Source organism: Amblyomma maculatum, chromosome 5 (assembly GCF_055883805.1).
Source record: "Amblyomma maculatum isolate TAMU_Amacu chromosome 5, ASM5588380v1, whole genome shotgun sequence".
NCBI lineage: Eukaryota > Metazoa > Arthropoda > Arachnida > Ixodida > Ixodidae > Amblyomma > Amblyomma maculatum.
The window spans coordinates 157419854-157432571 of NC_139348.1; the positions used below are offsets into that span (position 1 = coordinate 157419854).

At 43.7% G+C, this 12718-nt stretch overlaps 1 protein-coding gene across 5 annotated transcripts in view; it reads right to left on the bottom strand.

The window, feature by feature from the left end:
• Positions 1–12718, bottom strand: part of LOC146190084 (prominin-1-like) — a 63673-nt gene that overhangs the window by 34375 nt on the left and 16580 nt on the right. For all 5 annotated transcript variants that reach the window (XM_084604823.1, XM_084604822.1, XM_084604825.1 and 2 more), the window contains 6 exons: positions 11082–11290; positions 9897–10017; positions 8081–8147; positions 7563–7643; positions 6002–6216; positions 491–571 (listed from right to left, as the gene is read on the bottom strand). In XM_084604823.1, coding sequence (XP_084460949.1) covers positions 491–571; positions 6002–6216; positions 7563–7643; positions 8081–8147; positions 9897–10017; positions 11082–11290 — 774 coding nt within the window. The remainder of the gene's footprint in view (positions 1–490; positions 572–6001; positions 6217–7562; positions 7644–8080; positions 8148–9896; positions 10018–11081; positions 11291–12718) is intronic.

Sequence of the window (12718 nt, forward strand, 5' to 3'; positions counted from 1 at the left end):
TGAAGCCTTTCAAGGATAGAGTAATAGTAAAGTGTTTCTGCTCTCGCTATGCGAAAATACTTCCAGGCATAAGTGTTGCCTTTTTTTCTGTAATTTACATGTAACGAGTTTTCTTTTTGGCACAAAGCATCTTGTAATGGTCGCACATGCATGCATAGTCAAGTCTTATTGCCCCAGACTGGGTAAATTGAGGTTCATCTTTTAACCGGAAAATATGGTAGTCTTTTCTATGAATCTTACGTCCATGGGGGCATGTGAAAACTTGGCGCAATAACTGCAGTAACATCAATGGCGTCATGCCCCTTTTTCCTGCTTTGGCAGCCTGGTGCATGGCCTTGCTTTGGCCATGACTTGTGAATTGGTCAACCCTTGAATTTCGGTAGCATGATATGGGGGAAGGGGGATACAAAACAAAGAATGTGTCTACCTACACAGAAGTGAACATGGTATTACGATTACCACTTAAACAAAAGAAAATGAAGTCGCATACCTCATCAACTTTCTTCTTGAGTTCACTAGGCTGGATCTTATCGAGGTTCTGCTTAGCGTTCTGAATGTCGTCCAGTTTCACCTGCAGTAAAGGAAGGGCAAGCGCATGGCTCTTGACAATGACAACTTGGTAAGAGATCGCACTTTTCATAACTCATAATTAATGATATTAAATTTCTTGAATACACTTTATGTGTTCTCCATGCGTACCAAACTTAGGGCCAAGCCACAATTCAAAATTCTAAGCACTCTCAAGCTCCCGAAACAAGGATTGTGGATTGAGAGGTTTTGATGTAACAATCTATAAGATTAGGCGCACCCTTCATAATTAGTAATTAAATCTGAAACAACAATGATTTCCATATTTTGCAGAGAGACTGAGCAGTAGCATTCGCTGCCAAGCTTTCAATAATATCCGATTCATTTGAAGAGAATATTTTCATTATTCAAGGTTTAAAAACAAACTTCCCGAGAGCAAAAGAGTACTGAATAAAAAAAAGAAGAAGCCAGCCCCATAACATCTATTGCAGACACATTTTAAGATTTACATGCTTCAAGAAAAAAAAAAATCTCAATGCCAGACACTTATCAAATTAGTGGCACTAAATATAGACAAACCTGTCAGCAATGGCGAACTCATTTAAGAAAACTTGTTCAGGTAGTACTATAGAATTAGAGCAAAAGAATTTGGACGATTAATTTTGAGATGAAATGAATTCGTAAAATTTTCTGGACAGTGTGCAAAATTATGCATATTTTGAACACACTACCGTGCCACCTTGGGTTATAAGAATATATGAATTCGTGAAATGCGGCCACTGCCTTGAGCACCGATTTGAGCACCTGCAAGTCATACCGAACTAGACACTAGTCGCACTTAAACACAGCACAGCTAGTGAATACAGACATGGCGCAACATGTGATGGAACGCAGCATGCCCATTGCCAGCCTCGATCACCAGTCGTGTAGTACTCACCATTGTGGCTATGTGGCCGCAAATAAATCCAAAATTTCAAGATTTCTTTTGCAACTTTGCAACAGTCATATCGAGATTCTACTCTTTAAAGGTATATTTCACATCACAGCTTGCAGCATCAGGCATAACTGAGCAAGCAGTGACAAAACCTGTTGCAACAAAGGTGCATACATTCCCAATACAGTGTCTACGAAAAAAAAAAAAAAAAAAAAGACAAGAAGAAAATTTTTGGAAATAAATTCAATTAAATTAGCCCCTTTCATTTCTTTCCTTCACAACTGCTCACCTGTGGCCAAAGACCTGTCAAAGTGATAGTTAACACCAAACAGAGTCATAGCTTCCTTTATACTCTCTGTGCCTGTCAACGCGCCACGCGAACAATACAGTGGCGCCGTCGGGTAAAGTTGCGCAACGCTGCCGCTCCCCTCGCTGCGGGCGCCACTGACGTAGGGGACGAGGCGCACGGTTCGCACAGGTACGAACATCGGTGCGGGACGGGAGCGCTGTTATTCGCTAGCGTGATAACTATTCCTAAGCATGAATCGTGCATATTCAGCATATATACTTGTAAGGCCGACATCCACTAAACATAATGAGTGATCATGATACTTGTTAGGCAATAACACCAACGCTTATATAACATTTTATATCAGGCAGTTTCAAGAAATTGCGTATGGCTCGAAAAACTGCATGACTGCTCCGCTAGCGCCAATGGTAATAGAAAAATTGCAATGCCAGTCTACGCTACAATAATACAAAATTTAAGAAGAAAGGCACCAGCATTTATTTACACATTTCTCAACAGCAATTCTGCTACAAGAGTACCATGTAGAAGTGGTGTGATGAATAGTTGCCACAAGTAGGAAAAAATGTTCACGGTGACTGCTGTCACTGATAGCACTTCAGAAGCCAGCTTGATTTACAGATGATTGGAACAACTGCATCGCAGTATGCCATTGAGATCTGCAAGGAGAACAATTTTGGTATCAGCCGTTACTTTCAATGATTCAGCGCGTCGTACAAACGTTTTTTATTTTTTTAACTTGAAAACAAGGAAAGACAAATATACACGTTGCATCTTTCTGTTTTGATCACTCCAAAATAATCGTCACAATAGGCAAAGCTTGTGTTTTTATTTTTTCACAAAATTGCACAGTTAGTGAAACAAAAAATACTGTGCTGGAGCCCATGTAACATACCACATAGACGAGTTAACCAGGGAGGAAGTTGGCATCGCAGTCCAGAAAATACACGTTTACATTTAATATTATTACCTTACTGACGCGTAATAAACACACTTCTGGTGCTGTCATTTTTCACAGGCCTTAATGCGGTTGAGTACGAGTTTTGCGGTTTCCGATGCACGATTCGGTTTAACTAACTTTAAGTCATCTTCACAATAGGCAAAAATTGTGTTTCTATTTTATCACAAAATTTCGTAATTAGCGTATAGTGCAAAAAAAACAAACAAACTTCGCAGGAGCACATCTAACACACTATGCAGACAAGCTAGGCAGGGAAGCAATTAGTATTGCAGTCCAGTAAGCACAGGTGCACTACTAACATTACTATTGCAGTATTGACGCTTAATAAACACAGTGTTTGGTGCTGTCAGTATACTTTACAAGCCTCAAAGCAGCTGAACACTTCGCAGCGATCGCCGGAAGGACAAAGCAAAGCTGGCACTTACCAGTTGGTGCAATGCTGTATTCCTGCAGCACCCGAAGGCAGAGAAAAGTAGAAGCATGACCTTGCACACTGCAAAACAATCCACGAAACAGCAAGAAAGCGGCAGCGCGTGGCTATCCGGACCGCTTTGCAACACGGCACACCCGGCAATCGCCTGACGACGGTGACCCTATGTCGCTGTCGTCATCTCTTGGCAGCCAGCGGCGTAACTTGTCAACGGAGGAGGAGCGGCGGCGACGGCCGTGGAGCGCGGAGTTGCCAGTCACAGAGTGTATAAAGGAGGCTATGACAGAGCAAACTTTTACACTGTACTTGACAAATGCTGCTGCAAGCGTGTAGTGAAAAACAGGAAAGAATTGGTTAGAAAAATGTCTCGTCACTTGCAGTGCACTTTCAGGGGTGGAAGCAGGCTCGAGCATTTTGGAGCAGCTTTGGGATACAGATAGATGGCATTGAAGGGTACACCATCTTTCAGCTTTGCTTCACTGCCTCCTGCAAATATTTCATCATTCTTTGCTTGAGCAATACTCGGGCTCATTTTTAATATTTTTGCGATAGGCCATATGCCTTTCCAACACTCTCGAGAAGCTTCCTAGCGACCGACAGCTTTGACGTACTAACCAACCCATAACGCTTCAGGTATGAATTTACCTGAAGTAGGCCTGACGTGCTTATCATGGACAGAGGCTCGATGTTTAAGTACTGGCCTGTTTTCATAGTAAAAGCATTACAAAGGCTTGTGTAATTTTTTGCAGCCGGACAAGTTTTCCAACAGCTCGCGGTAGTTTACACTATCTGCTTCGTTTGCTGCTCTCGCTACTTTCTTCACTGGTAATTCAAAAGGCTGGGAGGAGGCGCTATGTCACATGTACAGTGCATTTCTTTCCTCTGCAATTAAATATCTCCAATCAATTGTGGCTCATACCAAATTTACTTGCAAACAAATATTTATTATGCTCCATGCTTCCTTCACTCACAAAAATTTCATTTGTATTAAGCCCAGTGCATCATCATCATCATCATCAGCCTGGCTATACCCACTGCAGGGCAAAGGCCTCTCCCATATTTCTCCACTTAACCCAGTTCTGTGCCAGCTGCATCCATTTGACCCCTGCGAACTTCTTGACCTCATCCGCCCACCTAACTTTCTGCCGCCCCCTGCTATGCTTTCCTTCCCTTGGAATCCAGTTTGTCACCCTAAGCGACCATTGGTTATCCTCTCTTCGCACTACGTGTCCTGCCCATGCCCATTTCTTCTTCTTAATTTCCACTAGAATGTCGGTAACTTGAGTTATTTCTCTGACCCACTCTGCACGCTTCCTACCACTTAATGTTACCCCTACCATTTTTCGTTCCACAGCCCTCTGGATTTTCCTCAACTTGAGTAGAACTCTCTTGGTTAGCCTCCACGTTTCAGCCCCGTAGGTGAGTACAGGTAAGATGCAACTGTTGTATACTTTCCTCTTGAGCGATACCGGTAAGCTGCTAGTCAATCTGCGAGTGCTTGCCAAATGCGCTCCATTCCAATCTTATTCTTCTTGTTATTTCCTTTTCATGGTTTGGATCTGCGGTTACTACCTGTCCTAAGTAGACATATTTGCCTACTACTTCCAGTACTTCGCTACCTAATGTAAACTGCTCTTCCTTCCCGAGGCTGTTGAATGTTACCTTAGTCTTCTGCATATTGATTTTCAAGCCTATATTTCTACTTTTCCTGTCTAGGCCAGTGCAAGATGCGTTATATCTTTGCCCATGGTGCTGCAACATTGTTCCCGTGTTCTGCTAAATTTGATGGCAGAACATCAAGGCAGCCAGTTTGGAGAAGTTTTGGAGCAATCTTGCATTTTGGAGCAGGATGGAGCAGAAAAAGCAGTTTGGAGCAGAATGGAGCATTTGGAGCAGTGGTTCCACCCCTGACTTTTTAACTGTCTAACACCACCATTCAACTACATCACCCCAACAAACAACAGCAACAAACTAAACCTGCTGTAAGCTTCTTTTCCATCTTCCACACCCCAGGTCATCACCCGAAACCATTACACATTCTACAGCTTCCAGATGCGAGTATACTACCAGCAAGGACAATAAAAACTCCCCTACGTCCCTGCTCGTATCTCTGTGTAAGCTGCCACAAAGTAATTCACCCGTACATATAGGCAGACAACATAAACAGCGCTACCGATGAAAACCTCCGTCGTCCGTAAGCATATGGTCGACAAAGTCAAGAGGCAGTAGACACCGTGCAAGACCGGACAAACAACAGCGAGCCACCATAAAAAAGCTGTAACACAAGATAAGCACACACACAAGCTACTGCTCTTACCCAGCTCTCTCTTCTAGCACCCCTTACACCACCTCGAAATTGCAGTAAGCCACGGAAGCAGACGACAGTGTTGTTGCACGTCCAATCAAAAGATAAGCAGCGTGTGTTCCGGTTGCTGTTCAGGGCCACTCAACATTATATGGCACAATGGACGTTGGAAATGCCAAAATTAACCCCGAAAGAAATATATAAAACAGTGGACAGCAGTACCTCTGTCTGCAATAAAAGAGCGAGACTTTCTGCGCTAAGCCCCGGCTGTCCCTCTTGATTTCGTCGGGGACCACATTCCTTCGATTTTTAATGTCGGAAGTTGTCAGCTGTTTTAGAGATATGCCATAAGTATTGAATACTGGTGATACACCAAGGAAATGACTGCATGCAAAGAATATATTCCACTGCGTAAAAAGATTTTTCCGCTACTGTAGCTCCACTCCAGTTGCCGTAAAAGGTTGTTGCTGATGGCAGTCTCTTCAAGAGCAGGTAGGTGAGCTGTAACCCTTCCAATGTGTGGGAAAAGTACGTACAGGCACAGGGGTGAACTCCAGGCCTTTCTTCTGCTGATTTATTTGATCGCAGGAGGAGGAAGAGGAGCCGGAGGGGGCATTTTTGCATTTTTTGTATGCATCATCCACAGAGCTTCGGATTCTGCCAATGCACTCCTCGATATCCGAGACGATCTTCTTTACTTCCTCTGCTGAGGTGGCAATCTTGTTGACCTCTGAGCTCAAGTTCACAACATCTGTGAATGCAGAAAAAAAAAAAAAAGTCATTCAAGAGGGGGGAAAAAAAAAAAGGATAAACAAGTCTGCCTGTAGCTCTATGTTAATGTGCCAGGAAACGCTAAAAAATAAAATAATAAAAGAAGTGGGATGCAAGAGCATTAGAATCCTCCCAGCTTCTACACCACAGGAGCAAAAGAAAATGCTTGCCAGTAAGAGAGACGTCAGGATGCTGATAACCAGCTTCTAAAGTGGTCAAGGAACGAGTCTTGAGCCACATGCAAAATGTGAACACACACGGGCCACTATCTGGTCTTTCTTGTTTGTTTCCTTGCCAACACAGATGTCTACGGCACAGCAGACACTGCTGAAGTTCCGTTTTCCATGCAACTGCGCTTCCAGGCTCACGATCTCTTTACTGCAGTCTACTCTGATGAAATTATGAGCATGTCATCAACTCGAGTGACAACAGTGAGCAACAAACAGAGGTGCCTATCCAAGTCAGTCCACCCGACTGGCTCCAATAAATTCCATGGTAGTGAAGAACCAGCTAATTTCAAGAGTGATGCTTGCTCGCGCTCATGTCTGATTGAAAAATATGAACTTTCGATAGAAATACGATTGCTGGTGGCTACATCGGTTCAACAAAAGCGCCTGAAGTAAGTGCCGCACTCTGTACACATTTCAATGGGGAGCGTGGCGGTTCCTCAATAATGTCCAAAATATTGGGGAAGTCATTATGATTAGAGTCAGAAAAATAGGTAGGCTACTAGATGGGCCCAGCACGGGTCCAAGGAAGGGCCCAAGTATATTTCAAATTTCACGCAGAATGTTGTTTTTGACGAAAGAAACAGTTTACTGAAGGCTCCAGGACACCATGTCTGGGCATTCTGCACCCAGCAAAGCAAGCAAGCAAAAAATTTGAGGATCTCTTAGATGTCTCTTAAGAGGAGAATGACTAAAGCCTACCCTTCTGCTCCTATCATTTGCCTCTCATTGTTTGCCTTTTATCGGTGTTCGTTGCAATGCTACATATAATTATAATTGGTTTACAGGAAAAGAAAAGTGCAGTATCTGTCGCACTTTCTCCGACAAGTGTGCGTTTGAACGGTAAACCATCGCTCTTGTCGCGTGGTGTTCCTTGACGCGCATTCAGGTGTGGGATTGCAGATGGCAGGAACGCTAGACAAGATGAGGCCTGTGGCTGGTCGCTTCTAATTTGACGGCTGGTGACGTCCCTTCTCAGTCGACCAATCAAGTGGGCCGTTGCTCGGGCAGCTTTTGTCGGCGACAGTATGAGCCATTAAAGGCTTTTGCATTAAAAGAGGGAGAGATGGAGGAAAAAGGGAGATGAAGGGAGACTCACTCGCAGCGACGTCCTTGAGTTTGAAGGCTGGGGATGCAGTGATGATCTTGGCTACATCGTCGCCTACTTGAAATGTGCAAACTGGGGAGGGAAGGAAGGGCAAGAACGGCAAGATGATATTTTCAGCGTATTAGAACGTAATGCAATAAAGTTCACAGCAATGCATAAACTTGAGGTAAGACCAGCAGGGTATGGTTAGGTGACTGATAACCTTCACTTCTACTGAGAAATGACACAAAGGCTATCCTAGAGTATCTGCACATAAAAATGAAAAACAAAAAAAAAAAAAAACTCTGGTAACAAGAACATGTACAAACAAATGAAAATAAATTTAAAAAATGTGCAGCTGGATCACCCCAGGAAATGTGTTTTCACATGGACAATGCAAAGGTGTCAAATGGGCAGCAATGGCCACTGCAGAAAGTGGAACAAACAGGAAACATCCTGTTGACATAGTAATATGACCATGGAAAGTATGCTGCAACAAGACGACTGCACCAAAAAGCCAAAGGACCCACCATTAAGCCTCTGCTGGAACTCGTCCTTGAACTCTCCATAGTTCTTCACAAGCAGGATGTCTACTTCCTGCACAGAGAAGCATGCACATTAGTCCCTTGGAAGTCCCAGAGGCTATGGGATGCAGCCGCAATAATATAACACAGTATTTGGTTTGAATTCTGCTCAAAACCACTGCCTGCAGATACCACCAGGGTCAGCACATAACATTTAACCTTGAATTCACAGCGTTCAAGGATATAAAGGGGCGTCAAAAAGGGAAAGGATACTTTGTAGGTAACATTAAAATAACAAGTGTGCGGTTTAGAGACAAGAAAATACACAAGGAACTGAAAACAGTGGCAAGGGGACCAGGAAGGGCGTTTAGAAGAATTGATGGCCTTATAGAGAGAGAGAGAAAGCAGGCCAACGATGACCATTCCATTCTTCTCTAAACTGTGCTTCCATGCAGTTTTGCTTCTTAGAAGTAACCATCTCAATTTCCAAGAGACCATGAAACAGTTTTCCGAAAATCAAGCGAATTCAAGGATTACAAAGACCTGTGCAAACCCTATATTATGCTACATGTTAACAATCAGCAATCCTGATAATAGTCAGATTAAAAAAAAAACTGCATTTATCTTCTCTTGGCTAAAAAGGACAGCCAAGAACATACCCAGCCATGAACCTGAGTTAGAACTTCTTTTGATTAGAGAGGTTTCCAGAAATGATTAATCACTCAGAAAGAGTAGCATGCTCTACTCACTGAGCCATTACTACAAATGCCAGATTTTTAGTATAATTATCACAGGCAAGCGTTTTCCCACTTTATAACAGAGCAGCTTTCCAGCATGCCCTTAGTAAGTGTTGGGCATTCTGCTTGGTGCTGAACTGTACACAAATGACCTTTATCAACTATTTACCATCTCATGTTAACTAGAGCTATGCCAATGCTGGCCTCACAATCCTTTCAGCACTGCAACAATTTTTAATGCAGCTAATATTTAGAGCATCTTGAAGACTTGCACAAATACCAAAACATACACTAGTGTCACTGATTCGTCACATAGTTTTAGAACTCGTGAGTGATGCCCACTCTCCAGTCCCTGCTCCTGTTTATGCAACCTTGTATGCAGCCAATGGTTTTTACATCGTTTTGTACAACAATTTCGAAGGCACAACAGCAGTAGGCAAAGACACAGCGCCCACAAATGCATAATATTAGAAGTGCTTTTTCTCTTGTGCCTTCTTTTGTTCCATTTATCTTCATACACCTGTTCCTTCAACATGTACAGTCTTGGTCAAAAGTCCTGAAGCCAAAAGATTTTTGTCTCATCTGCAAACTGAAACCATGACGACATCATTAAAGGCCAAAGGGCCTTTAAAATGCCAGCAAATAGTTTCTTGTTACAGCAAAAAAACTACCTCCCCCCCCCCCCCCCCCCGCATTTCACGGCCCTTTCGTCTTTAATGGTGACATGAGTGCTTAATTTTTAGACTGAGGTGAAAATTCTTTGGCTTTAGGACTTTTGACCAAGACTGTACAGGTGATACGGAGAACACCAGAAGTGCAACATTCACATTAGCCATGTGCGAGAAGCTAAAGTTACTGTGCACCATAATTCAAGTGCAATTCAGGCACTCTGGTTCATTCTTCAGGGCCCTATACCTTTAATTTCCTTGTAAATTTTGCCCTGTACTAGACTTTTGTAGTTAATTCACTGCCTAGAGCTTTTTACTTTTTATTTCTGCAGTTTATATTTTTTCCCTGCTTGCTTGATGGCCTCAGGCACTGTGATAAACAAACAAAATTCCGACTAAGAGTAACCACATTCTCACATCTTTGGTCTTGTTCACGATGGTGACGACGTCATGAGCGGAGTTGCCGAGACTTTCAGGGAATTTTATCACCGCTGCCGGAACATATGCATTCGTCACAAATGCACAGACCACAGCAAAGCTGCAACGAAAGAGGGCACAGAGGGAACTCTGAAGAGTGCGACTGCAGAGTAATCAGCATTGCTGTCACCCCTTCCCCCAAATCAAGGCGAACTCAATGTAGCAGCAAGGTCACTAAGAATGCATTCATCACAATCAATCCTCGTCATTTTCAGACTTCCTTAATTCGAACTACTGGCATATTCGAACTGACACTTCACTCCCACAAACATGAAGCGTAAAAATGCTGCTTCAAATGCTGTACAAGCAAATGGTCTCAGTGTCTAAGTCTATAAAATAACGGAGTTATTACTCTTAAGAACCAAGCCAACAGCAGCCTTATGGCTACAAGGAAAACTTGCACATTGTGCATCGAAACTTCATCGCAGAAAAAAAAAAAAATCGTACTAATCTTAGGATCAAAATCAGGAACAATCATTTGTCCTGGGCAATCACTCCACCAATAAAGCTCGCCAAAATGTTTCACCAATGGCAGGACCACTAAAGTGCGATGAGGCGATCAGACTTTCGCCTCATGCATTTGTCTGAAGCCCTCCATTAAGGCCCCTCTTTCTCAGTTTTTTCACTTACACCTTCCTCCTTATTTTTTACCCTCGGTTAAGGTGTCCGCGGAGAATGACACATATTGCACCTTCTCTCCTAGAAACCAATCTGAAACGCCGCTGATGCCTGCTGTACTGTGTCTGTATGCTGTGTGGCGTGGCGTTCAAAAAAGCGACAAATGAAAGGCGCCGCACGGATGCCTGGATCGGTATGACGCGATCACGTAGGCTACCAGTCAACATATAAAGCCGTGCTTTAACCGAGCCGTATGAACGTGCCTACGTGACCTAGGGATAAAGTGAATGCAAAGGTCTTGGCAGACTAATTCTGATATCACCCTCCCATATGAAAGGAGAGGCCAGAGTTGGTGTTACGAAGTGTGACACCTTCTGCGAACGACAGTGTGAGCCATTAAAGGCTTTCGCCTTAACATGTAATCACTGATAAGCATCTACCCAAAGATGCGTAGGCCTATTACATCACATCCTGCTGTGGATGGGCAATATGGGAGCAGCGACTCACAGCAGCACGACGGCAAGCAGAAAGAGGACGACGCCCCGCCATCCGCGCCTGGCTGCGTCCCCCTTCTCCTCTGGCACGTTGTCAGCCCCACCGCACCGCTTGCAGCAACAGCGGCAGCAGAGGACCAGCACGCCAACCAGCGGCACGATGATGGCAAGAGACAGCCCAACGGCAAGCAGGATGAGCAGGCCCTTGAACATCGGGGTGAACTGCACAAACGCGCGCAGGTGTGTCTCGTTACTTTTTTTCTCCTTTCAAGAGAGAAATTGCTCGTGTGAGCAAGAGTTCTCCCCATTTTCAGGAGTGAGGGAACCTCAAAGGCTTTCAAAAGGTACTGAGGAGCCACCACATGTCTGGACTTCCGTTACCTGGTACCCAGCGTGCACGTCAAAATGAGCGTGAAGACCCTAAGCCAGTTAAAAAAAGGACAAATATAATTACAACAGTGTACAGTGGTATAGGGGGAAAATGCTTTCTGTGAGCATACAGTGCAGTCAGTTCTAAAACAAAGTGGGTAAAAGTAGAGGTGGGTACTGAAGCATGAACAGGTATTAGGAGCTTGCAGCATCCAAAAACAACCCCAAGGAGCCCATAGGCAAAGGACAGAGAGAAAATGAAACAATGAAGGGAGACAGCAGAGGATGGAACTCATTCTTCTCAAAGAAAAACTTGCACTATATCACACCTGAATACATGCTAAATCAAATTAATGCCATGAACCTAGAAAAAACTTTAATAAGAAAAAAAAAAGTGAAAATAATTTTTTCTGCCATCTGCAAAGCCAACTATGAAAAGATTTGTTGTACAGTACAAGCCCATTAATTCAAACCTCACGAGACCAGCAATGAAGTTCAAATCATCCAACGTTGGATTTATTGAATGGCCTTCCCTGCGAAACAGACAAGAACCCCTTCCATCGTGGTAAACTTATTTGGCAAAAGACTGGGTAATAGTCCCCTAGTTTCAGACAAGAACAAGGCAACAATGACCAATTTAGGCTTGTCCATCAATGTTTTATTGCGTGCACATAGCCAGAAACATCAAAGTAGACCTGTTCAAAAATGATAACCGCTTTCCAATAGTAATGCGATGCTGTAGTAGCGGCAGTGCTTCCTCGCAAACAGCCTGCATCACGTGCAACGTTTCACCACATGACGCACTCAATGGCACTAAATGGCGCATATTTTTGGAGCAGTAGAAGAACCACACTAATGGAAGCGCAGAAAAGGCCTAGTGCCATTGACGAGCACCCAAAATGCCGCACAACTGCGAATGGTTAGCTGGCTGACGTGCACCCACTAACCGCTGGACTTGCATGAACACCGCTAAGACTACAGTGACCAAACTGAAACCAAGCAGTTGCCCTATTATCAGAGACGAGGCCATCCATTTTTATTCACACTAGCCATCAAGCACACGTCAGAGGTGCACGGTCAACTCTGCTACAAGCTGTTGATATCTGAGGAGTGCTGTTTTGAAGATCACATACAGTACTAATTGTACCTGGAGGTGGCCTAACCAGTGCGAGACCTGTAGCACCTGTCTGACGCCATAGCCTAACATGGGCATTGGCTGGGACCACACCAAAAGTAAAACATCCGTATTTCCGGATTAACGCGGGTAGGATTTACGAGCTT